This window comes from Equus caballus, unplaced genomic scaffold (assembly GCF_041296265.1).
Source record: "Equus caballus isolate H_3958 breed thoroughbred unplaced genomic scaffold, TB-T2T haplotype2-0001077, whole genome shotgun sequence".
Lineage (NCBI taxonomy): Eukaryota > Metazoa > Chordata > Mammalia > Perissodactyla > Equidae > Equus > Equus caballus.
In genome coordinates, this window is record NW_027222073.1 from 261,387 (window position 1) to 287,836 (window position 26,450).

At 35.2% G+C, this 26,450-nt stretch overlaps 1 protein-coding gene across 1 annotated transcript in view; it reads right to left on the bottom strand.

Moving 5' to 3' along the window:
* Positions 1 to 26,450, bottom strand: part of LOC111772098 (regulator of DNA class I crossover intermediates 1-like) — a 72,674-nt gene that overhangs the window by 31,421 nt on the left and 14,803 nt on the right. Inside the window, exons 2-7 of the mRNA XM_070259108.1 lie at positions 24,085 to 24,124; positions 15,125 to 15,263; positions 10,182 to 10,314; positions 9,732 to 9,780; positions 7,995 to 8,183; positions 4,239 to 4,354 (exon numbers count right to left, since the gene is read on the bottom strand). Of these exons, the coding sequence (XP_070115209.1) occupies positions 4,239 to 4,354; positions 7,995 to 8,183; positions 9,732 to 9,780; positions 10,182 to 10,314; positions 15,125 to 15,263; positions 24,085 to 24,124 (666 nt within the window). The remainder of the gene's footprint in view (positions 1 to 4,238; positions 4,355 to 7,994; positions 8,184 to 9,731; positions 9,781 to 10,181; positions 10,315 to 15,124; positions 15,264 to 24,084; positions 24,125 to 26,450) is intronic.

Sequence of the window (26,450 nt, forward strand, 5' to 3'; positions counted from 1 at the left end):
AAAAACTAGATGATAATCTCAAGGGACACAGAAAGAGCATTTGACAAAATCCATGATAAAAACATTCAATGAACTAGGAATAGAAGGGACTTTCCTCAACCTGATAAAGGGCACCTACACAAAAACCTACAGCTAATATCATACTTAATAGTGAAGGCTAAATGCTTTTTCCCTAAGAGTGGGAAAAATGCAAGCATGGCCACTCTTGTCACTGCTATTCAACACTGTACTAGAGGCTGTAGTCACTCAGGCAAGAAAAACAAGTAAAAGGCAACCAGATTGAAAAAGGAGAGATAAAAACACCTTTATTTATAGACAACATAATCCAGTATGGTGACACTCCTAAAGAATCCACAAAAATACTACTAGAACTAATAATGATCTCAGCAAAGTTGAAGGATACAAGATCAATATACAAAAATTAATTGTATTTCTATACACTAGCAATGAACAATCCAAAAATGAAATTAAGAAAATAATTCAATTCACAACAGCATAAAAAGAATAAGATACTTAGAAATAAATTTAACAAAAGCAGCACACTGCTTATATATTGAAAACTACAATACATTACTGAGGGGCCAGCCCAGTGGCCAAGTGGTTAAGTTCACACGCTCCGCTTCAGCGGCCCAAGGTTTTGCCGGTTCGGATCCTGGACGCGGACATGGCACCACTCATCAGGCCACATTGAGGCAGTATCCCACATGCTACAAGTAGAAGGACCCACAACTAGAATATATAGCTGTGTACTGGGGGGATTTGCGGAGAAAAAGCAGGACAAAAAAAAAAGGATTGGCAACAGTTGTTAGCTCAGGTACCAATCTTTAAAAAAAAAAAATACATTACTCAGAGAAATTAAAGAAGATCAAACACAATGTAATATGGTTCAGCCATAAAAAAGGAAATCTTGCCATTTGTGACAACATAGATGAAGAGGGAGAGCATTATGCTAAGTGAAATAAGTCAGACACAGAAAGACAAATACTATATGATTTCACCCATACATGGAATCTAAAACGTCACACTCGAAGCAGAGAATAGAATGGTGGCTGCCAGATGCTGGGGAGTAGGGGAAATGAGATATTAGTCAAAGGGTACAAACTTCCAGTTATAAGATGCGTAAGTTCTGGGGATCTAATGTACAAGATGATGACTATAGTTAATAATACTATATTGTATACTTGTAAATTGCATATTTGTTAATAGAGCAGATCTTAAGTGGTCTGATCACATACCCAAAAATGGTAACTATTTGAGGTGATGAATGTGTTAATTAGCTTGACTGTGGTAATCATTTCACAATGTATATGTATAGCAAATCATCATCTTGAACATCTTAAATATATACAATTTTTATTTGTCAATTATATCTCAATAAATCTGGAAAAATAAAACTCTTCAAACACACTGGAAGGTTCTCTCATGCCCCTCCAAGTCCACACCTCCCAACAGTAACCACCATTCTGAGTGCTATCACCATTCATTAATTCAGCCAGGGTCTGAACTCCACATAAATGGAATTACACAATGGTCCTCTTTTTGTGTTGAGATTCTTCCATGGAGATGCTTGTTACTGCATGTATCAGCAGTTTATTTTTTTTCATTTCTGTGTATTATTTCACTGCATGAATATAATATAATATTCTATTCTTTTGTGTGTGTGTGAGGGAGACTGGCCCTGAGCTAACATCTGTTGCCTATCTTCCTCTTTTTGCTTGAGGAAGATTGTCAGTGAGCTAATCTCTATGTCAATCTTCCTCTATTTTATGTGGGATGCCACCACAGTGCGGGTTGACAAGTGGTGCTAGGTCTGCACCTGGGATCCAAACTTGCAAACCCTAGGCGACCGAAGTGGAGCATGCAAACTTAACCACTATGCCACCAGGCCAGCCCCATAATATTCTATTCTTAATGGACATCTAGGTTAGTTCAAATTTGGGACTACTATGAATAAAGCTGTTACGACATTCAAAAAAAAATGAATAGGAGAAACATTTCATGTTCATGGATTGGAAAAATCACTATTGTTAAGATGGCAATTTTCCCCAAATTGATCTACAAATTCAATAGAATCCCTATCAAAATCCAAGTAGGCTTTTTTTATTTCCAGAAACTGACAGGTTGATGCTAAAATTTATATGGAAATGCAAAGGACTAAGAAAAGCCAAAACATTTTCAAAAAAGAACAACAAACTGGAAGACTAATACAGTTCTCAATTTCAAAACATACAGTAAAGCTATAGTAATCAGGACAGTGTGGCACTGACATAAAGATAGACATAATTAACTGATGGAACAGAACTGAGATTCCTGGGGGAAAAGAAAAACAACTTACATTTTTGGTCAATCGATTTTCAACAAAGGTGCCAAAGCAATTCAGTGGGGAAAAGATATTCTTTCCTTTCCACAAATGCAAATGGTGAATTTAGACCCTTACCTCACACAATACATAAGAGTTAACTCAAAACAGATCATAGACCTAAATGTAAGATCTAAAACTACAAGACAGAAAAAAACATAGGAAAAAATCTTCACGGCCCTGGCTTAGTCAAAGACTTGTTAGCTATGACAACACACAAACAATTTCTAAATGAAAAAATTAATAAACTGTATTTCATCAAAATTAAACCCTTTTTTACTTCAAAAAGACACCACTAAGGAAAGGAAAAAGGTAAGCATTTCACCAAAGATACACAAATGGCTGATAAGCACATGAAAAGATGCCAACATCATTAGTCATTAGGGAAATGCAAAATTAAAACCAAAGTAAGATACTATTACATATTGACTAGAATGGCGTATATTTTAAAAGACTGACTTTACCAAGTGTTGTCAAAGGTATGCTGCAACTGGAACTCTCATACACTGCTGATGCGATGTAAAATGGTACAAATCACTTTAGAAAACAGTTTGTCAGTTTCTTAAAAATTTAATCATATACCTACCATATGACCCAGCCATTCCACTCATAGATGTTTCCCCAAGTGAAATGAAAGCATATGTCTAAACAAAGACTTCTATATGAACTTTCATAGCAGCTTTATTTGGAAGAGCAAAAACTTGGAGAAAAAAGCCAAATGGTCATCAACAGATGAATAAACTGTGCTATGGCCATACAATGGAATACTACTCAGCAATAAAAAGGAATGAACCATTGATATACACAACCAACGACATAGATGAATCTCAAATTATGCTAGGTCAAAGAAGCTAGACCAAAACAAGGAAAACATACTGTATTAATGCAATTTATATAAAATTCTAGAAAATACAAACTAATCAACAGTGATAGAAAGCAGATCAGCAGTTGCCTTGGGATGGGAGTAAGGGATGTAAAGTAGCCAGAGGAAGGGATTACAAAGGTGCCCAAAGAAACTACTGGGGATGATGAATGGTCATTATTTTTGACATATGTCACAACTTACCAAAGTGCACATTTTAGATAAGTTCAGTTTATGGTATGTTGATTATACATTAATAAAGTGTGAAAAAAAATAGACCTAAGGACAAAGAGGAAACAAAAAGAACTGTTATATGGCTATTACAATTCTAGGCAAGAGGCAGTGGTGGCTTAGACTGAAATGGAACCTGTAGAGATGGAGAAATGAGTAGATAACTTTAAAGTTTATTAGAATACAGAATTGACAATACTTTGTGAAACAGATATTGGGAGCTGAAGGAAAGGAAGGAATCAGGTACAACTTTTTTTAGCTTAAGCAACTGAGTGAATAGTGGTGCCATTTACTAAAATGAGGAAGACTGAGACAGAATTACAGAGTCAAAGTTTCTCACTATGATTACCAAGAGTGATTCAAACTGGTTTTACAAGTTTAATGTCTTTTAAAACAACGAACCAGAGTTTAAATACAGACACCTAGAAAATAAAAATGGGGCACTGATCAACTACCATAAATATGAAAAAAAAATTATGTTTATGATAAAGAAAAAGAAAGTAGTAATTCATAAAACAGGGATTATAAAACAGACGCAAAGCACCTTGGCCCAAAATATTTTTTAAAATAAATAAATGAAAGGTAGATATGTACATCAGAAAATTGTTACTTATAACTACTTTAATTAAATGCTACATTTTCCTTACAGTGTTTTTTCTTCCTTAGAAGTTTTACTTAGGTCTGTTCACGTTTCTAACTAAAAATACTTCTGTCCAGTAAAATCAAATTAATAACTCAAAGAAAGCATGCTACAGGTTCTTTATTTCCTTCAACATCTTTGCTTACCTTTTTAATCTTTCAAATAATGTTCCAAATTGTGCTGTTTTATATGATGGACTGAAAGCATCTTGATTTTTGTTTAATTTGGAAATCACGGAATTAGAATAATTAACATTACTGAGCTGAAAAAAAAAAAAGGAAGAACCTGCCAAAAGGGTAAATGTACATATATACAATTTAAATAATTTACCGTAAAACCTCATTTAAGTAGACATCTATAGTTTAAAAATGTATTTTTTAGTCTAAAAGAAAGTGTCCTTATTGAAAACAAAATAAATACTGTTCTAATAATGAAAGCAGTGTCAGTATTTGAATGACTGCTAAAATAACAGGGTTGATCTATGGTGAGCTAACCATTTTCTCAGAGGTAAAAAAAGATTAAAAAAAAAAAGACCCGGAACACCAAGATCTTGAGTAAATAAAAGTTAAATATCACTGACAGAAAATAATGATTTCTCCCAAGGAAACAACTGCACTTATCTCAGTTCCTCCATTTACTAAGTAATTTTAGACTGCTACTTTAATCTTTTTTTAAAAAAAAGATTTTATCTTTCTTCTTTCTCCCCAAAACCTCCCGTTACATAGTTGTGTATTTTTAGTTGTGGGTCCTTCTAGCTGTGGCATGTGGGACACCAACTTAGCATGGCCTGACGAGCTGTGCCATGTCCACGTCCAGGATTCGAACCAGCACAACCCTGGGCCGCCATAGTGGAGCGCGTGAACTTAACCACTTGGCCACAGGGCCAGCCTCTGCTACTTTAATCTTTCTGAATATCGCTACCACTGAGTGCCAAACGGGGAAAGTATGGAAAGACTCTTGTGAAAAGCAGATGTGATAACCCATTTGTTAATGAGGAAGGTACCATATAAAGATATTATAATGGCCCAACACTAATCTATCCAGCAATAATAATTCATATCTGTAGTATATTTTATGTATAAGCCATGAAACACAGAAACGAGACGTCCAAAGACAAGCAATGACAGAAAGAGTCAGAAAAAAAAAGACGTGCAGGCAAAAAGAGATACTAAAAGTCTTTTTTTAAAAAAAGGTCTAAAATCAAGAAAAGCTGAAAATAAAGTCTGATAACACATCTCATCTCAGCCTCAGAGAGACAGTGTCAATGGTGCAGGGAGAAACACACAAATAAATCAAAACAGAAGAGAATATTATATATTGGCTCAATACTACTTCTCCAGGGACTAGTAAGCCCCAGACCACTTTTTATTCTAACCTGTTTTTCAACTCATTTTCTTATGTAATTTATAGTCTCATTTTAATTTTCCTGAAATCTCTCCAAATATATATCCAAATAAATAAATTCCCTAATACTTCACAATGTGACACCACAGCTTACCAGGGACGTTAGCTTCTCTTTTCTCTCTTCTGCCATATGAAGTACAACATTATTTACCCCTTTGGAGATAATCACTAACCTGCAGTCTCTAAGTAGAAGATTATTCAAGTATAGATTACACAGGGTCTCATTCTCTATCCTATAAACTATTTAACAAAGCAAGGATGAGTTAAAGCTGATGTAGGATGCAAGTTTTAGTCTTATAAAATACAAATGGAACGGGTAACTGAATGTTTTTCATTGCATCACTCGAAAATTATTGGGGGGCCAGCCCAGGGGCATAGTGGTTAAGTTCCCACACTATGCTTCGGCGGCCTAGGGTTCACTGGTTCAGATCCTGGGCACAGACCTACATACCACTCAACAAACCATGCTGTGGCAGCAACCCATATACAAAATGGAGGAAGAGGGCCACAGGTGTTAGCTCAGCAACAATATTCCTCAAACAAAAAGAGGAAGACTGGCAACAGATGTTGGCTCAGGGCCAATCTTCCTCACCAAAGCAACAACAAAAAATTATTGGGTCCTTAAATTAATAAGCCTAGCACAATACTTCATTTTCCCTTCTCTGAAAAGCAGAAAATATACTTCAATAAAATTGAATATCATTACATATTGTATATAACTATAATACTGTAATATATAACTATAATTTATAAATGATTATAAATTTGCTAATTATAAATTAATTTAGAAATAATACACAAATATGACATAAAACCACCTCATGCTAAAAATGGGAGAGATTCAAAACTAAATATTCTTGTTAACCTTGTTAACAAGATAGAGTGTTTACATAACCATTTTACTCACTACCATTATATATTAGTATAGTAACCTTTAATAATTTTATATTTTTTAACTCTATGTAAACTTAGTAAAAGATCATTTCTTGGTATGTTCTATGGCATATATATTTCAAACTTCAAAAATTTGGATGTTTTTATAATTTTAACTATAGAGACTACAACGATTGAACATTTTAGCACTAAATATCTCTATCTATATACATATATGTGCATAGTCTTGGATGGAAGTGCATATAACCAGCTATCTTTCAAGTCATAGGAAGAATCAAGCCATCACAACTTATACTTTAACAGATTACTATGACATCACTGAGATTATGTACTGCTATTCACAGGATCCTTTCCATATCATGTATACTGGGCCATCATGACATCACCAACTACTCCTTTACTGTGATTACAATCAAGTATTACATAACACATTGAACTATGGTCAATTTTACTATCAATAATTTTATAAAAAGATGATGATTTCAAAGACTTTTAAAGAACATTCCAGTTTTGGGATTCATAATCTTCTACAGCCCAGAGAATTAAGTTTTTGACCTAAGAAGAATTATTATACTTAATTTCTCTCCTAATTTGGCTATATCTATAGCAACCCACAACTAATATTTTTTCAATCCATAAAAAGACAAAAAGAGCATATCACAAAAATATAAAATGCTAAGAACTAGTGATTGAAAGGGACCTGTTCACAAACAACCAACCCACTAACTGGGAAAAAATATTTGCAAGTCATATATCTGACAAAGGCTTAATATCCATAATATATAAAGAACTCACACAACTCAACAACAAAAAAATCAAACAACCCGATCAAAAAATGGGCAGGAGACATGAACAGACATTTCTCCAACGAAGATATACGGATGGCCAAATAGACACATGAAAAGAAGTTCATCATCGCTGATCATCAGGGAAATGCAAATCAAAACTACACTAAGCTATCACCTTACACCCATTAGAATGACACAAATAACTAAAACAAATAGTAACAAATGTTGGAGAGGTTGTGGAGAAAAAGGAACCCTCATACACTGCTGGTGGGAATGCAAACTGGTGCAGCTACTATGGAAAACAGTACGGATATTCCTCAAAAAATTAAAAATAGAAACACCTTATGACTCAGCCATCCCACTACTGGGTATCTATCCAAAGAGCTTGAAGTCAACAATTCCAAAAGTCCCATGCACCCCAATGTCCACTGCAGCATTATTTACAATAGCCAAGACATGGAAGCAACCTAAGTGCCCATCAACAGATGACTGGATATACTACTCAGCCATAGAAAAGAACAAAATCGTCCCATTTGCAACAACATGGATGGACCTTGAGGGAATTATGTTAAGTGAAATAAGCCAGATAGAGGAGGACAATTTCTGTATGACTCCACTTATATGAGGAATTTAAAAATGTAGACAAAGAGAACAGATTAGTGGCTACCAGGGGAAAGATGGGGTGGGGGTTGGGCACAAAGGGTGAAGGGGTGCACCTACAACACAACTGACAAACAATAATGTACAAATGAAATTTCACAAGATTGTAACCTATCTAACTCAATAAAGACTTTTATTTAAAAAAAAGAAAGGTACCTGTTCATTCTGCTTTTTTTCATATGCAACTTTCTGAGGACTAGGCACTATTCTGGGAATAAAATTTTGTCTTGTAATATCTCTGTTAGAAGCTAATTCTGCTGACAAAGATGGTGGTGTGAAGCTGCAGTTTTCTATTCTGCTCAATTGAGGTTCAAACATTGTATATGAGTCCATGACTTGTGAGGACTATAGGAAAGAAGATACAATCATTTGATTTGCCAAAATATATAAACTAGAGACGAGGAAAGTTCAAATAAAAGTGAAAAAGGTCACGAGTTAGAGAAAAAGTCCCAAGTAAAGGCAAGTCATCAGTAACTGACAGTCCTTACTAAGACAAGAGAGGTTATCAACTAAGATTATACTTGAGCTCCTTTCCATCTGCCTTTCTCACCGATGGTCCCCTCTACCCTCAAGCTCCATTCCTGTAGGTCATCTCCTAATGACAGGAAATCTAAGTTTCATTTATCTACAATTCAGGTGAAAGATTTCCAAGAGATTTTAGTATCACTGCCATTATCTTTCTGACGTAGCTTAACTTTGGCTATTCAAAGGAAAGAATAATTAATAATATGGCATTGGACTTTCACATTTCAAGCTTTAATCACAATCTATGTGTTTTCTAATTGATTAAAGTCTTATTTGCTAAAAAATAATTATTTGAAATATACTTTGAAAGAAAAATAATCTTGGGATCAACATGAATATTGAAAATCACAATTTGATATAAAATAAAATAGTCGGGTCACCACGTTTGAAAACATGAATCGCTCAATGATCACATGAACCCAAAGGAGAACTCCCCAAATGAATTATCCTTTGCAGCTCTTCAGTGACAGGCAGAATCAAATGCTTTGCACACAAAGGCCTAGTCTACATTACCAGAACTCCAAAGGGTTTCTCATAAGCAATCGTTAAAATATTCTTAAGGTATAGGTTTCTTACATTAAAAACTTCTAAAAGAACAATTTTAAAGACTAAAAATTTTTTTAAAGGATAACTAATTTTCTCTGATTCTCAAAAAATTTATATCACTTGATGGTGAAACTGGCAGAAAGTGAGCCACTGATGATTAAGTAGCTAGGAACTAAAGTTTTTTTCCCTTTTGCAATTACTGATTATAGCTTTTAGCTGCTTAACCCACTCATTGTTAATTGTGCTGTTTAGGCAATATGCTGACTCCCGCTAGGCTCCTATAGGTAACATCTTCCTGGTGCCTGCATCACCATGGTAATGCGTGTGTGAGCTGTTTTTCAGGAATTAGAACTCCTTGTCCACTTCAGGCCAGTTGAGACCACCAACTCATCAACTGGGCCCACGGAGATGTCCGACAGGCGACCTTTTAACTTGAAGGGGCTAAAAACTCTCCCCTCAGATCATGCTGATGTCGCCATTTTGTGAACATGGGTCCTATGAAGAGGCATGAAGTCTGACTACGCTTGTGCAGCTCATCATTACCTCACCTCTCCTCACCTCCAATCACCTCTCTCCACATTTCAGACCACGTTGACCCCGGCCCATATGTATCCCTGAGTCTCTGTTTTCGGGGAAGCAAATTTCAGGCTCATGAGCTCGCTTCCTCACATGGCTACCTTGTGAGTAAACCCTCTCTCTGCTGCTATCTCGTCATCTCAGTGTTTGGCTTTCTGGGCGGCGGGCAAAAATGAACCTGGTTGGGTAACAGTGGCATGTCACAATTGTTAAAATAACTTAAAAAAATTTTTGTTTAACTCTCACCTTAACTGGGCCAAGTTCTTCCTTGCTGTCTTGTCTTTGGTAGTGTAAACTAATGAAAAGAAAATGTAACAGTTAAACACATAGGTGGCAATAAAATTGATTATCTTTTATAAATATTTAAAATTCATACTGTTCTATACAAATATGAAAACATATGGAACTCTTAAGTAAATCATTCCAGGTTTATAATATTACTGTGTTTTATAAAAATTATATTATTACTAGAGAGAGATTTTTATGATAAGGAAAGTCAAACTATGCATCCAAAAAACACTTAGCATGGATATTAGTTCATTGACAAAGGTCTTAATAGTTGAATAATACTGCTAACAGTCAAACAAACAAACACTGGAGCTAGGATAATCCCTTTATACATTTTCCAATGAATAAAACAGAGTTGATAATGACTCTTTCAAATACCTAATAATATACAACCTAGCTAAAACCTACTTGTTTTCCATATCATCAATGCAGAGGTTAGACGGGGCAAGATGAGGCGACATTGGAAGTTCTAAATCATGTTTTCTCAGGGGCATTTTTATGTCTCTATTCATATTCACATGGATCGGTTTTCTCACAGTTTCTATAATGAAAAAGTTGCAATTAAAAATTAAGAATGAATAATAAAATCTTTTAAAAGCATTGGTTGATATACCATGGTCATTAAGTAAATGTACATCTTAGATATTTACTAAAACCACCTATATTCTATACATGATAGAAGACATTACAGTACTAGCAACTATCACAGATAATTCAAATCATCTTTTTCTTCATCATCTTACATTCTCCTCATGAAAGGGGCCCTACAAATTTTGCTTTATTTTTTGATTCCTTCAAAACTTCCCTAACCCCTAGACTGTATCAGTTGCTATATTACACACTCCCATAGCACTACATATGTTCTCTATTATAGCACCTACCATAGTTTACTGTACTTGATTAACTCTATCTCCCTCACCAGATTTTTAAACTTTAGATGCAGCAGCCTTGTCTCTCCTTATAGACGATATAACTATTTTGACCGCTTAGTACTTTTAATTATGCTCCTTTTCCAGGAAATGCTTTTTTCACATGCACAAACTACAGAGTTGCAGTGGAGAGCTTCTATCTTCTTATATAACCCTGCTTCCCTGGAAAAAATAATTGGTTTAGTGGCAACTACCTGCACTCAATAATGGTATTACACCCCTCTGGTTATAAGTCATTGTTCCAGCGCTGAGACCTGACACCAGCAGAGCAAGGCAACATCCTTCCAGCGGAATTAAAAAATTCAGAATCAGAGAAGCAGCTCTCAGTATTTCCCTGGTGGTGAAATTGGAGAGATGAGCAATGTTAGTTCATAGTGGGGTTTTTTTGGATTTTATTTTTCCTTTTTCTCCCCAAAGCCCCCTGATACATAGCTTCTAGTTGTCAATGTTAGTTTTTTAATGTCACATTTTAAGCTTCATTGATGAAGACAGTCTGAGAGAATAAAACTAGTATCTGAAGTGAAAAAGAATCTTGGTAGTATTCAATTTCCTGACTCAAGCAGTCTCTGAGGCCCAGATGCACCACTACCCTTCCTTTTAGTTAAGTGTCTTAGTCCGTTCAGGCTGCTATAACGGACTACCATAGACTGGGTGAACTATACAAAATAGAAATTTATTTCTCAGTTTGGAGGCTGGGCAGTCCAAGATCAAAGTGCTGGCAGATTCGCTGTCTGGTGAGGGCTCGCTTCCTGGTTCACAGACAGCTGTCTTCTCCCTGTGTCCTCACACAGTGGTAGTGGTGAGAAAACTCTCTGGGGTCTCTTTTACCAGGGCACTAATTCCATTCATCAGGGTCCACTCTCATGACCCAATCACCTCCTAAAGGCCCAACCTCCTAATATCACATCAACATATGAATTTTGGGGGCACACAAACATTCAGTCCACAACATTAAGTAAGTAAATATATATTTTTTAAGTTTCTGTAATTTGCAGTCATGAGTCCTAACTAATAAAATCTTGCTTTGGTAGAGGAGGAAAAATCTTTTCTCTCTACCCTTCTAAATTATCAGCTGGGGGCCTGTAACAAAAGACAGATTAACAAGAGAAAAAGCATACAAATTTATTTAATATAAGTTTTATGTGGAAAACTTTGTAAGGAAATGAAGACCCAAAGTGGTTAAACCTGAGCATTTTTAAGCTAGGTTTGACGAAGAGCAGAATGTCCTGGGGAAACGGGACACGACAAAAAGGGGTATCAGCTAAGTGTAGTAAACTGAGGGAAACAGCAAGGTCTGTTCATTAGATTCCTCTCGGTGTTCCCTCTGTGTTGGAGATAACAACGTTCCTTTTCTCGGGGCATAGCGAGGGCACCTCTCACATGAAAATCCTTCCTGCACATACTGCTTCCTCAAATTCCTCAGCTCAAAATATTCAATATGCCAAGGTGCCTTATTTTTTGGTAGTGTGGGGGATCAGAATTGGCCACCCCAAAATGTGTCTCTTTGGCATGAGGATTATTTGGGGCTGATTACTTTTAAGAAACGGCAGACAGGCGAGAAGCTCTGAAAAGTAGAAGCTACCCTCTGTAAAACACAAGGGAAATCTCCATTTGTAAAGGTAACTCCCTCTCTGTACCAGGAAGAGGGGGGATGTCCTTATGTCCAGAAACTCCTATCAAGGCAGAAGGCAAGGACTTAAATCCGCATAATAACCTTTCTCTTGTTTACTGTCCTTTTCTGGTAATCTCCCATAACTGACTCCCTCCCACCCCCAACATGCTCCTTTGTCTTTAGCCAAAGACGGTATTTAAGATGACAACCTTAGCCAGTCTGGGAGTTAACCAGGTTTCCTGGATTTTTCCCATGTATACATGTTACAAAGCTTTGTTTGATTTTCTCCTTTTATTCTGTCTCATGTCAATTTAATTCATAGCCCAGCCAGAAGAACCTACAAGAGATAGAGGAATTCTCTTCCTCCCCTACAGCAGCATGTCCTGCCCCTGTTATTTTCTGTTCTACTTCCAGAATCCAATACAATACTTAGGGTAAGTACTCAAAAAACATATGTTCAACGTATGAATGAAAACAGAGTGAGGGAGAAAGGAAATACATAAAGTTAAATACATCACTGGACAGCCACATGTAAAAGAATTAAACTGGAACCCTATCTTACACCATACACAAAAGTCAACTCAAAATGGATTAAAGACTTAAATACAAGACCTGAAACCATAAAACTCCTAGAAGAAAACATAAGGAATAAGCTCCGTGACATCAGTCTTCATGATGATTTTCTGGATTTGACACCAAAAGTAAAAGGAATAAAAGCAAAAATAAACAACTGGTCCTACATCAAACCAAAAAGCTTCTGTATAGCAAAGGAAACCACCAACAAAATGAAAATGCAATCTAAAGAATGGGAGAAAATACTTGCAAATCATATTGTCTGATAAGGGATTAATATTCAAAATACATAAAGAGCTCATACAACTCAATATCAAAAAACAACAATCGATTAAAAAATGAGCAGAGGACCCTCTGAACAGACATTTTTCCAAAGACAACATACAACTGAGCAACAGGTACATGAAAAGGTGTTCAACATCACTAATCCTCAGGGGAATGCATTCAAAACCACAATGAGATATCACCTCACACCTGTTAGAATGACTATCATCGAAAAGACAAGAGAGGGGGCTGACCACGTGGCCGAATAGTTGTTTGTGTGCTCCAGTTCAGTGGCCCAGGGTCCGCCAGTCCAGACCCTGTGCACAGAGCTATATACTGCTCATCTAGCCATGCTGTGGCAGCATCCAACATAGAAAAACTAGAATGACCTGCAACTAGGATATACAACTATGTACTGGGGCTTTGGGGAGAGAAAGAAAGAAAAAGAAGAAGACTGGCAACAGATATTAGCTGAGGGCCAATCTTCCTCACAAAAAGTAAAAAAAAAAAAGACAAGAGGTAAGAAGTGTTTGCAAGGATGTGGACAAAAGGGAACCCTTGCACATGGTTGGTGGGAATGTAAATTGGGGCAAGCCCTATGGAGAACAATATAGAGGTTCCTCAAAAACTTAAAAATAGAACTATCATATGATTCAGCAATCCCACTTCTGGGTATATATCCAAATAAAATGAAAACAAGATCTCAAAGAGATATCTGCACTCCCAAGTTCACAGCAGCATTATTCACAGAGCCAAAATATGGAAACAACCTCAGCGTCCATCAATGGATGAATGGATAAAGATGGTGTGGTGTGTATATGTGTGTGTGTGTATATATACAATGGAATATTCCTGAGCCATGAGAAAGAATGAAATCCTGCCATGTGTGACAACATGGACGGAGCTAGAAGGCATTATGCTAAGTGAAATAAGCCAGACTGAGAAAGACAAATACTGCATGGTATCACTTACATGTGGAATCTAAAAAAAAAAAAAAGTCAAACTCATAGAAACAGAGAATAGAAAAGTGGTTGCCAGGATCTGGCGACTGGGGGATAGGGAAAGGTTGGGAAAAGGGTACTAACTTTCAGCAAAATGATGAATAAGATCCGAGGATCTAATGTAAGACATGGTGACAATAGCTGATAACACTATTACACAAATGAAGAAAAAGAACTAAATATAGCAAATATATTTACAACAGAAACTTTTATTCCTAAAGTTTATTAATAATGTATTTACTTCTACTAAAGTGTGACTACATTTACTTGTGACAACTGTCATCTGTGGAGAAACAAAAATAGCACAGAAAGGAAAAGAGGAGACACTAACAATACTGTGATCAATTTCAATCCCTTTTTTATGAACTCAGTTCTTAAGCTCTCATTTTAGCACTTGTTTTAAAAATTAAATATCAGACACAAGTTTCCTTGAGAGAGAAAAAAATATTCTGATTAAACTTTTTATTTACTTGAAGAATCAAAGTGCAGGCCAAAATGAACTTTATTTTGAAGTATTAGACTACTATAGTTAACATCCCAAGAATGTCTAAGAAATTCAAGTTATGAGATAGGAAACTAATCATTGAGGCAAAAACTTGTTCAGCTCTTCCTTTCAAACAAATTCTCCAAATAGGATAAGACAGTAAAGATATTTATTCCCTGCTCTTTAGCCAAACTTTGGTAACTATCTGCCTAGACAAAATAACATAATAATTGAAACAACAGCGCTATAAGTTTAACCATACCTTATAAAATTAATTTTATATAACACACCACCTAAAAAAAAATAAATGGATTAAACAATAAAACATTTTAAGCAGAGACTAACAAAGCTTCTAATTTAAGAGGGCAATCAAGTTTTAAAATTACTTTCCACATCCTTTGAGTTCTAAAATTACAAAATTATTGGAAAATGAAACATTATGATCACATCAGACTCAAAGCAAAATGTTACTGGAGAGGCTTACTTACCAGGTCTTTTCTTCTGGCAAGATACCTGATTCACCATATACAGGTTAAGGAGGTCTAAACTGACAGCAGAATTCTTGACAGGGGATAAAACTCCCCGTAATTTCATTTTTGATTTTAACCTTTTCTTTTCAAAATATTCCTAAAAAAATTAAAAATAAAAAGTTATTCTAGCAACCATATAGTTTCAGGCAGAATCATCAATAATAAAAAGCAATAATGCTATTAAATAATTGACTTGATATTTTTTATATTTCTGTGACACCTCCTTTACATGTTTACATATAAATTAAAATGAATCATGATAACTTGTAGTTTGCCCAAAGACTCTAAATTACAGCTTCTTATAATCTTTCTTTTGTTAAGCGTAATGCCTTTAAAACAGAACTATATAAAGCCATTCCCAGGTATCAAAAGATGAAAAAAACATTATCTGAATGTGGAATGTTTTTAAAAACCTGATAAAACAAATCTGATAGGCTAAAAACTTGTTTTTCTGCAAAGTATGCTATACCACAGATATAAAAAGCCTAAAGATACGCATAGCTGTGTGCCAATAAATGTCAACTGAAATGAGAAGAGAAAAACAAAAAGAAGCTATGTGAGAACTTATCTGCAGCCAAAGCTAACTTAATTCTGTTATCTCCCCATGACTCCTAGATTTTCTTTTAAACCAGACTTGTAAATAATTATCATTTTTCATTCAGTATTTATTTCTGATTGAGCAGAATTATTCTTATTTTCATTCTTTTTCTCTCAGATTACATCCTTAATTTAAGAAGTTCAAAGGCATTTGTTCAAAATTTGTTTATTGAGCAACTATTATGTATTAGACACTATAACAAATTGTGAAAACATCTTCTTCACTATATAACTCATAACACAATGGCATAAACGTGATTATAAATGTGAGATATAAAAAGTGAAAAAAGTCCAAGATGGTAAAAAATTTAATGCAAGAGGAAGTATCATTTTTCCAAGAAGTTAAGGTTTTATCACATTAATATTTCAGAATATTAATTATAATAGACTTTTAAGATTCTAAAAAACATAAGAACTGTAAGAGACTTGCCAGCTATCAAGCAAAAAAGTAAATGCTGCATTTTTATGCAAACTTAACCACAGATAAAAAAGTGTTTTGTTTGAGTGATGTGCAACTCCACATTGGGGCTTCTTTAAAAAGATCACACTATGGTCAGCAATGAAATGACAGAACCTTCAGGATGTAAATATTTTTCCCCTTTGAAAAACATGACTCTGGATCTTATAATTGACAGTGTCTTGGAATTAAGATATTATTTCCTAAGGCACTGTACTCTGTGAAGGATAAGACCATAATGAGAAAGAGAATGACACAATTACAACTGAGCATCAGGAGTATGTAAACTACAAGTAGATGTGGGGAGAGTTGGCAGAGGGAGGGCAGGAGGAGAGGGAAGCTTTCTTAGAAAATGACTTCTAAGATGGATGAGTCAGAGTTAGCCAGAGTGTGGGAAGATAATGTTCCAGGAATGAAGAACAGTACAAACACTGTGTATGAAGGGAGCAAGCCTTTACTCCAGGGGACACGGCTGAAGAGGTTGAACCCTCATAATATATCCATCATGATAACCTCTAATCTTTCTTTTCCTAGAGAGAACAAAGGTATGTAACTAATTTAACTGACAAGGTTAGGCTCAACTTTTTTGGGGGGGCTAACTTTTGCAGACAATTTCACTATTTTATTATTTAATATCAAATAAACAATAAATTCAAAACACATTTCCAATCTTTTTAGCACATTAACAAAGTTGTTAGGACAGTTAGACCTCCACATACAATTCCTATGGGGATATCTAAGACAAGCAAATCTTTATTTAGTGAAAAAATGTACTAAAGCATGAGTATAAAAGACAGATTGTTAAAATATTTAAAATATGTTATATGTATAGTTATGACTTCCAATGGCTTTTGGTGACATATTTCATATTATAGGATATGAAGTTTATTTCTAAATATTTTTTGTGTGGTATTTTAACTTTTTATTAAGATTATGATAGTTTACAACCTTGTGAAATTTCAGTTGCACATTATTGTTAGTCATGTTGTAGGTGCACCACTTCACCCTTTGTGCACTCCCCTCACCCCCCCTTTCCCCTGGTAACCACCAATCAGTTCTCTTTGTCTATATGTTTAACTTCCACCTATCAGTGGAGTCATACAGAGTTCGTCTTTCTCTATCTGGCTTATTTCACTTCACATAATACCCTCAAGGTCCATCCATGTTGTTGTGAATGGGACGATTTTATCCGTCTTTATGGCTGAGTAGTATTCCATTGCGCGCGCACGCACGCGTGTGTGTGTGTATACATATATATACCATATTTTCTTTATCCACCCATCAGTTGATGGGCACTTAGGTTGCTTCCACATCTTGGCTATTGTAAATAATGCTGTGATGAACAGAGGGGTGCATGGGACTTTTGGAATTGCTGACTTCAAGCTCTTTGGATAGATACCCAGTAGTGGGATGGCTGGTTCATAAGGTATTTCTATTTTTAATTTTTTGAAGAATCTCCGTACTGTTTTCCATAGTGGCTGCACCAGTTTGCATTCCCTCCAACAGTGTATGAGGGTTCCTTTTTCTCCACAACCTCTCCAACATTTGTCACTTTTTGTTTTGGTTATTTTTGCCATTCTAACAGGTGTAAAGTGATATCTTAGTGTAGTTTTGATTTGCATTTCCCTGATGATGAGTGATGATAAGCATCTTTTCATGTCTATTGGCCATCCGTATATCTTCTTTGGAGAAATGTCTGTTCATGTCCTCGGCCCATCTTTTGACTGGGTTGTTTGATTTTTTGTTGTTAGGCTCAACTTTTTTTAACAAGTCTCATTTGGTAGAGACAAGTAAAAAATAATTAGAAGATAAATAGAAAACTTCCAGAAGACAATCAAATTTTAAATTGAAAATAGACATTTAAAAGGAGCTGCCAGGGAGACAAATAAAATCTTAAGAATGTGTCAAAGGAAGCAAGGGAAGAGCTTGTTTCAAGATGAAGGGAACGGGCAGCAGCTCTCTGAAAGAAGGCTGTTCACTTCATGAAGTGTTAAATGAAGTTTGTGTCACCAAAACAAAAAAGATGAAGGTATGGAAAAGCAGATGACACATTAAAGTATACGAAAAATATCTTTGGAATTGAATAACATAAAGTTCAAATTTTTTTATTGAATTTTAGTTAACATAGAACATCGTGTTAGTTTCAGGTGTACACATAGTGATTTGACATTTACACACATTACGAAATAATCACTACAATGATTATACCAACAATCTGTCACCAAAGTCATTATAATATTATTGACTATATTCCCTACATTGTATATTACACCCCCATGGTTTGTTTACTTTATCACTGAAAGTTTGTACTTCTTAATCCCCTTCACCTATTTTGCCCAACCTACCACCAGCTTCACCACTGGCAATGACCAGCCTGTTCTCTGTGTCTATGAGTCTGTTTCTCTTTTGTTTGTTCATTTGTTTTGTTTTTTAGATTCCACATATAAGTGAAATCAGATGATATTTATCTTTCTCTGTCTGACATATTTCACTTGGAATAACACCCTCTATATCCATCCATGTTGCTACAAATGACAAGATTTCATTCTTTTTTACGACTAATATTCCACTGAATAAATATATGCCACATCTTCTTTACCAATATATCCACCCATGGACACTTAGGCTGCTTCCACATCTCGGCTATTGCAAATAATGCTGCAATGAACATAAGGGTGCATATTTCTTTTCAAATTAGTGTTTTTGTTTTCTTCAGGTAATACCCAGAAGTGAAACTGCTGGGTCATATGTTAGTTTTTAATGCTTTTAGAAGCCTCCATACTGTTCTCCATAGTAGCTGCAACAGTATACATTCCCACCAAAAGTGCGCGAGGGCTCCCTTTTCTCCACATCCTCACTAACACTTGACATTTATTGTCTTTTGATGGTTTTGATTTGCATTTCCCTTAGGATTAGTGATGTTGAGCATCTTTTTACATGTCTGTTGGGCATCTGTAAATGTCTTTGGAAAAATGTCTATTCAGTTCCTCTCATTTTTTTATTGAATTATTTTTTTTGATATTGAGTTGTATGAGCTCTTTATACATTTTGGACATTAACCCTTTATCAGATATATCATTTGCAAGTATATTCTCCCATTTGGTAAATTGCCTTTTCATTTTGCTGATGGTTTCCTTTGCTGTGTAAAAGCTTTTTAGTGTGACGTAGTCTCATTTGTTTATTTTTGCTTTTGTTGCCCTTGCCTGAGGAGACAGATCCAAAAAATTATTAAGACTGATGTCAAAGACTTTACTGCCTAAGTTTTCTTCTAGGAGTTTTATGGTTTCAGGTCTTACGTTTAAGTCTTTAATCCATTTTGAGTTTATTTTTACACATACCGAAAGAAAGTAGTCCAGTTTCATTCTTTTGCCTAGAGCTGTCCAGTCTTCCGAATACCATTTATTGAAACAGCTGTCTTTTCCCCACTGAATATTCTTGCCTCCTTTGTTGTAGATTAATTGACGATATATTTGTGGGTTTATTTCTGGGCTTTCTATTCTGTTACATTATCTCTGCATTTGTTTTTGTGCCAGTATCATGTTTTGATTATTACAGCTTTGTAGTACAGTTTGACATCTGGAAATGTGATACCTCCAGCTTTCTTCTCTCTCAAGATTGCTTGGCTATTTGGGGTCTTTTGTGGTTCTATACAAATTTTAGGATTATTTGTTCTAGTTTTGTGAAACATACCAATGGTATTTTCATAGGGGTTGCATTGAATCTGTAGATTGCTTTGGGTAGTACGGACACTTTAACAGTATTAATTCGTGAGCACAATACATCTTTCCATTTATTCGTCTTCGGTTTCTTTCATCCATGTCTTATAGCTTTCAGAGTATAGGTCTTTCATCTCCTTGGTTAAATTTATTCCTATGTATTTTATTGTTTTTGATGCAATTGTCATGGGAGGGTTTTCTTAATTTCTCTTTCTGATAGATCGTTATTAGTGTATAGAAACCCAACAGATTTCTGTATATTAATTTTGTATCCTGAAACTTCACTGAATTCATTTATCCTAATAATTTTTGGTGGAGGTTTTAGTGTGTGTGTGTATATATATATAAACAATATATATAAAATAAAAAGTATATATATATATATTTAGTATAAAGTATCATGTCATCAGTAAACAGTGACAGTTTTACTTATTCCTTTCCAATCAGGCTGGCTTTTATTTTTCCTACTAACTGCTGTGTTAGGACTTCCAATATAATAAAAGTAGTGAGAGTGGGCATCCTTGTCTTGTTTCTGATCTTAGAAGAAATGCTTTCAGCTTTACACCATCGAATATGATATTAGCTGTGGGTTTGTCACATACAGCCTTTACTATGTTGAGGTAGGTTCTCTCTATACCCACGTTGTTGAGAATTTTTATCATAAATGGATGTTGAATTTTGTCAAAAGCTATTTCTGCATCTATTGAGATAATCATACAATTTTTATTCTTTGCTTTGTTTATGTGGCATATCACAATGACTAATGTGTGCATACTGACCATCCTTGCATGCCTAGGAAAAATCCCACTTAATCATGGTGTATGATCCTTTTAATGTATTGTTGATTTTAGTCTGCTAATATTTTGCTGAGGATTTTTGCATCTACATTCATCAGGGATATTGGCCTATAATTTTCTCTTTTTGTAGTGTCTTTGTCTGGTTTTGGTATCAGGGTAATGTCGGCCTCATAGAATGAGTTTGGAAGCATTCCTCCCTCTTCAATTTTTTGAAATAGTTTGAGAAGGACAGGTATTAATTCTTTAAATGTTTGGCAGAATTCACCTGTGGAACCATCTGGTCCTAGACTTCTGTTTCTTGGGAGTTTTTTGACTACTGAGTCAATTTATTATTAGTAATCAGTCTGTTCAGATGTTCTATTTCTTCCTGATTCAGTCTTAGAAGACTGTATGTTTCTAGGAATTTATCTATTTCTTTTAGGTTGTATAATTTGCTGGCATCTAATTGCTCATAGTAATATCATGATATTTGCATTTCTGAGGTGTCAGACATAACTTCTCTTTCATTTCTGATTTTACTTATTTGGGGCCTCTCTTTTTTTCTAGACGAGTCTGGCTAAAGGTTTATCAATTACCTTTTCAAAGAACCAGCTCTTAGTTTCATTGATCTTTTCTATGGTATTTTTTCAGTTTCTATTTATTTCTGCTCTGATCTTTACATTTCCTTCCTTCTACTAACTTTGGGTTTTGTTTGTTCTTCCTTTTCTAGTTCCTTTAGTTGTAAGATTAGACTGTTTATCTGAGATTTTTCTTACTTCCTTAGGTAGACATGTATCATTTACTTGCTCTTTGATTTCTTCAATGACACACTGGTTGTTGAGCAGCATGTTGTTTAGACTCCATGTTTTGTTATTTCCAGTTTTCTTCTTGTAGTTGATTTCTAGTCTCATACCATGGTGGTCAGAAAAGATGTTTAATATGATTTCAATCTTCTTCAATTTACTGAGACTTGTTTTGTGGCCTAACATATGCTCTATCCTGGAAAATGTTCCGACCGACTTGAAAAGATGTGTATTCTGCTGTTTTGGGATAGAATGCTCTGCATATATCTAGTAAGTCCATCTGGTCTAATGTGTCATTTAAGACCAATATTTCCTTATTGATTTTCTGTCTGTATGATTTATAAAGTTCAATTTTGACACTAGTCAGAGCTGTACAGTGAAGTGGACTAAGGAACAAATGGAAGATGAGAGTGAAAGGGCATAGCAGGAAAGAGAAAGGACCCAGAGACACCTTTACTTGTCTAATAAGAGAAAATTCAGTATGTGTAAATATCAATGGAAAGCGGAAGTAAATGGAATCCAGATCACAGACAGAGAGACCTTCCTTTGATCAGAGGGAATTACTTCTGTAGTTAGAGGAGGGAAAGAGAAGATGGATGAAGAAGGAAGGTGGTTTATAGAACTGGTGGTAGAAATTTGAGATAATTCTCATCTGATAGCTTCTATTTCCTCTGAACTATGATACAAGGTCATTTAACGAGCATGAAGTGATAAAGAATAGTGTTGGGAAAGAGAGGTTTGGGGAGGTAAAGGAAGGTATGAAATTTTCAAAGAAGAGAAAAGTGACACGATTAGAGATCAACACCTTGGGAAGAGCCATGTGTCTTTCCCTTTCTGATAAATATTCAAAAGAATGATCCAGATAGAGTTAGATTACTTTTTAAAAATAGTCTTGGGACAGCCTTCATTCATAGTTTATTTATTATTGAGTGTCTATGTTATTGCTAGAGACAGTTCAAGGCACAGGAGATAGAAAATGAACAAACGTGGTAAAATCCTTCTTCTCATGAAGATATTTTAATGGGGGGACAGAATAAACAAATTTCTAAGAAAATATAGGATTATGAAAGAGTGACAAATTAAAGAGGGTAAAGGAGAGACAGCATTTGGAGGGCAGGGAGCTATTTAGATGTAGTGATCAGAGAAGGCCAATCTAAGAGGACATACTTTAGCTGAGACTCAAATGTTGACAAGCCAGACATGCAAATATCTCGAGGGAGACTATTCCAGACAAAGAACAGTGGCAGAAAGAAGGTCAGTGTGGCTGAAATAAAATGAATAGGACAAGTAGTAAGAAACAAGGTCAGAGAGGCAGGCAGGGTGCAGATCCTTCTGGTTCTTTTAGACTTTGGTAAAATCAGATTTCATTCTAAGAGCAATGAAAAGCAATTGAGGCTTTTAAGCTGGGGAATGATAAATTCTGATTTGTGCCTTTAAAAGATCATACTAACCACTGTGTCACAGACTACAAAGGAGTAAAAGATAAAGCAGAAAAACAGTGATAAATTCAATTACATTAAAATTAAGAACTTTTCTTCAAAGACAGGATTGAAAAACTAAAATTAAAAGCCAAAGGACAAATACACCTGACAAATAATTCCTAAATACATAGACACAATAAGAAAAAGACAAACAACTCAAATAAAAAATGAAAAAACTACTTGGAAAAGTACCTGACAAAAGAGGAAACCTGAATGACAAGATAGTCAGTCTCATTAGTAATCAAGGAAATACAAGTTAAATTTACAATGAAGCATCAATTCACTGAGTTAACAACTATCCTGCTTTCATAATAATCACTCCCTTGCTTTTCTTTAAATTTTACTACCTTCGAACATATTTTTTCTGTTTTGGAACTTTTCGTACATGGAATCTTACTGCTTGTATTCTTTTGTGAGTTGCTTTCTTTATCCAACTTTATGTTTTTGAGATTCATCCACACTAATTACACGTAGTTGAAACATTTTCACTGCTCCATCATTACTTGGGTATGCCACTATTTGCTTAACCATTTTCTGCTAATGGACATTTGGGTGGTCCCCTTTCCTTCCTCCTCCCCTGTCCTTCTTTCTCTCTTTCTCCTCCTTCTCTCTCTTTTTTTTGTTTGCTACTTAACAACAACAATGTCCAAACAAGCTTGTACATGTCTCAAAGTTCACAAGTGGAAGAGTTTCACTCAGATATATACTGCTGAGCTGTAATGTACATACATGCTCAACTTTACTGTGTAATGATCAATGTAATTAAAAAACAAAAAAAGGTGGTAGGTTATAAGGCCATTATACTACTCTAGGCAATAAATGATGATGATTTGAATCAGGGTGCTAATAGTATAGGTAGTGAGAAGTTATCAGACTTGGGATACATCTTGGAACTAGAATGACAACAAGAATCAACAAGGTCCTTAAGTCTCCGCCTAAGCAAAATGGTTGGTTATCAACCTATCTACAAGGTTGAGAAGACTAAAGGAAGAGAGTCTTCCAATTTCACTTAGTTATTACCCTTGGAAAAATGCTTCAGAAGATCACTTTGTTCATAAAGCTAACACAAATAAACATATTCTCTTTACCTTTTGCTTTCTCCTTTCCTGCTTGATCAGAACCCTGGTCCTGAAAAAGGAAACAGGATAAAAAACACAATGATTAAAGAAATGGTCTCTAAAATGATTGTTGAGCCAGCCTGGTGGCAAACTGGTTAAGTTCACATGCTCCACCTTGGTGGCCCAGGGTTCCTGGGTTCAGATCCCAGGCACGGCCCTACACGCTGCTCATCATGCCATGCTGTGGCAGTATCCCACATACAAAATAGAGGAAGATTGGCACAGATGTTAGCTCAGGGACAATGTTCCTCAAGCAAAAAGAGGAAGATGGGAACCAGATATTAGCTCAGGGCCAATCTTCCTCACCAAAATAAATACATAAATAAAATAAAATGATGTCATTTTAGTTGAATTAAAGATTTGGAATTAAAATCTAAAAGTATAGTGATAATTATGCTATTTTATGAAAAGAAACTATGAAAATGTTCTCAAATGTTATAGTATATACTGTTTCACAAAATTTTCTTAGATAGAAAATCCAAGAACTAATAAGAAAGACTCTACACCTATCATTAATAATGAAGCATAAAATACATCTGAATTATAAAATCAAGATAAGCAAAGAGAAATCAATGCATTGGCAAGGAGGTACCACTGAAACATTCTCAGATGATAGCAATATTCTTGGTCAATGCTGCCATTTTAATTTTCCTTGTATTTCAATATTCTACTTCTATCAACAGGAAGTAGAGAAAGGACCAAAATCTATATAGGATTGAAAGAAATGTTAAGTTTATTATTAGAGCAATTCAGTTACATTACTATATCAGCTATGCATACTTGAAATCTCATAACTTCTTTAAAACACAGCTAGCTTTTATGGATGTGCTTCACACCTATGATCTCTGTGCCAAACACTGCAACGAATCCCATGATACTGCAATATTTAATGGTTATAAATTATTTGCTCTATTAATAATAGTAGAATGCCATAAAACATTCATGACAAGATAAGCACATATGCACAATAAATCTTTTGGATATACATGAAACTATGATCTCAAATTCAAGATTTGTACAAGAATTATAAGTAAAATGACAAAATGTATTTTAGCTACATGAGATTATATAATAACATGAAAATAATAATCGCTAATGATGAGTACCATATGTCTTGCACCTTTCTAGACACTTCAGATACTTTACATGTACAAACTCATTTAATCTTCACAGGAACTCTGTAAGGTAGGTTCTATTTTTATCCCCATTTTACTGAGGAAGAAACTAAGATGCAGAGAGGTTAAGTAACTTGCCCAAGGTCACACTGCTAATAAATGGTAGAGCCAGACTGAAACCTAAGCATTCTGGTTTTGAAGTTTTCAACCAGATATTATACTGTCTTCCAAGAATTTCAACTGTGAATATACAAAGCTGTTCATTTTCCAAATGATTTTCATAAACTACATGAATGACAGTTACTGAATACCCCCAGACTTTGGTACTTACTGAACTTGTACTTTAACATACTTCCCAATAGCTATGTCTTAATTGACCATTTTGAGTTCACTGCGCAAAGAATTCGATCTGTCCAGATCCACGCAGCATAAGTGCACTGCTGGCATTCAAACTTTAGAAAAGAAAAAGGAAATAAATCACATTTCATTGACCCATAAAATGCTAAGGCTAGAGAGGACATTAGAGATTAGTTTATTCTCCATCATTTTAAAACTTAAGGCAAAGAAAGCAAAGTAGGGGCTGGACCGGTGGTGCAGCAGTTAAGTGTGCATATTCCGCTTTGGCGGCCTGGGTTTCGCCAGTTCAGATCCCAGGGGTGGACATGGAACCGCCTGGCAAGCCATGCCGTGGTAGGCGTCCCACGTATAAAGTAGAGGAAGATGTGCACAGATGTTAGCTCAGGGCCAGTCTTCCTCAACAAAAAGAGGAGGATTGGCAGCAGTTAGCTCAGAGCTAATCTTCCTCAAAAAAAGAGAAAGCAAAGTGACTTTTCAAAGTTCCGAAATATAAGAAGTATGACAGAGCCAGCAGTATTAAACAATCTAGATTACAGAGAGAGTAGGAAGAAAAATCAATTCTATAAGAAGTTCCCACATTATAAAGATCAATAGAATTAGGGACTAGCCAAAGCCTAAATACAGTCTTCATATATGTATAAATCAAGTGATTTTACTCCAGGCTGATTTTCCATTATCCAGGACACTCTTATGGCTCTCACCAAATTCTATGTACTCCATAATCCCTATTCCTATGTGCCTAAGAAAAAATTAATTAGGATTTCAAGACCAATTGCTAGATTAGCCTACTAATATTAGACCACAGTGAAAGTGAAAAAAGATCCTAACGTATAAGTCAAAGGCAATTTCATAAAAAGAACATTT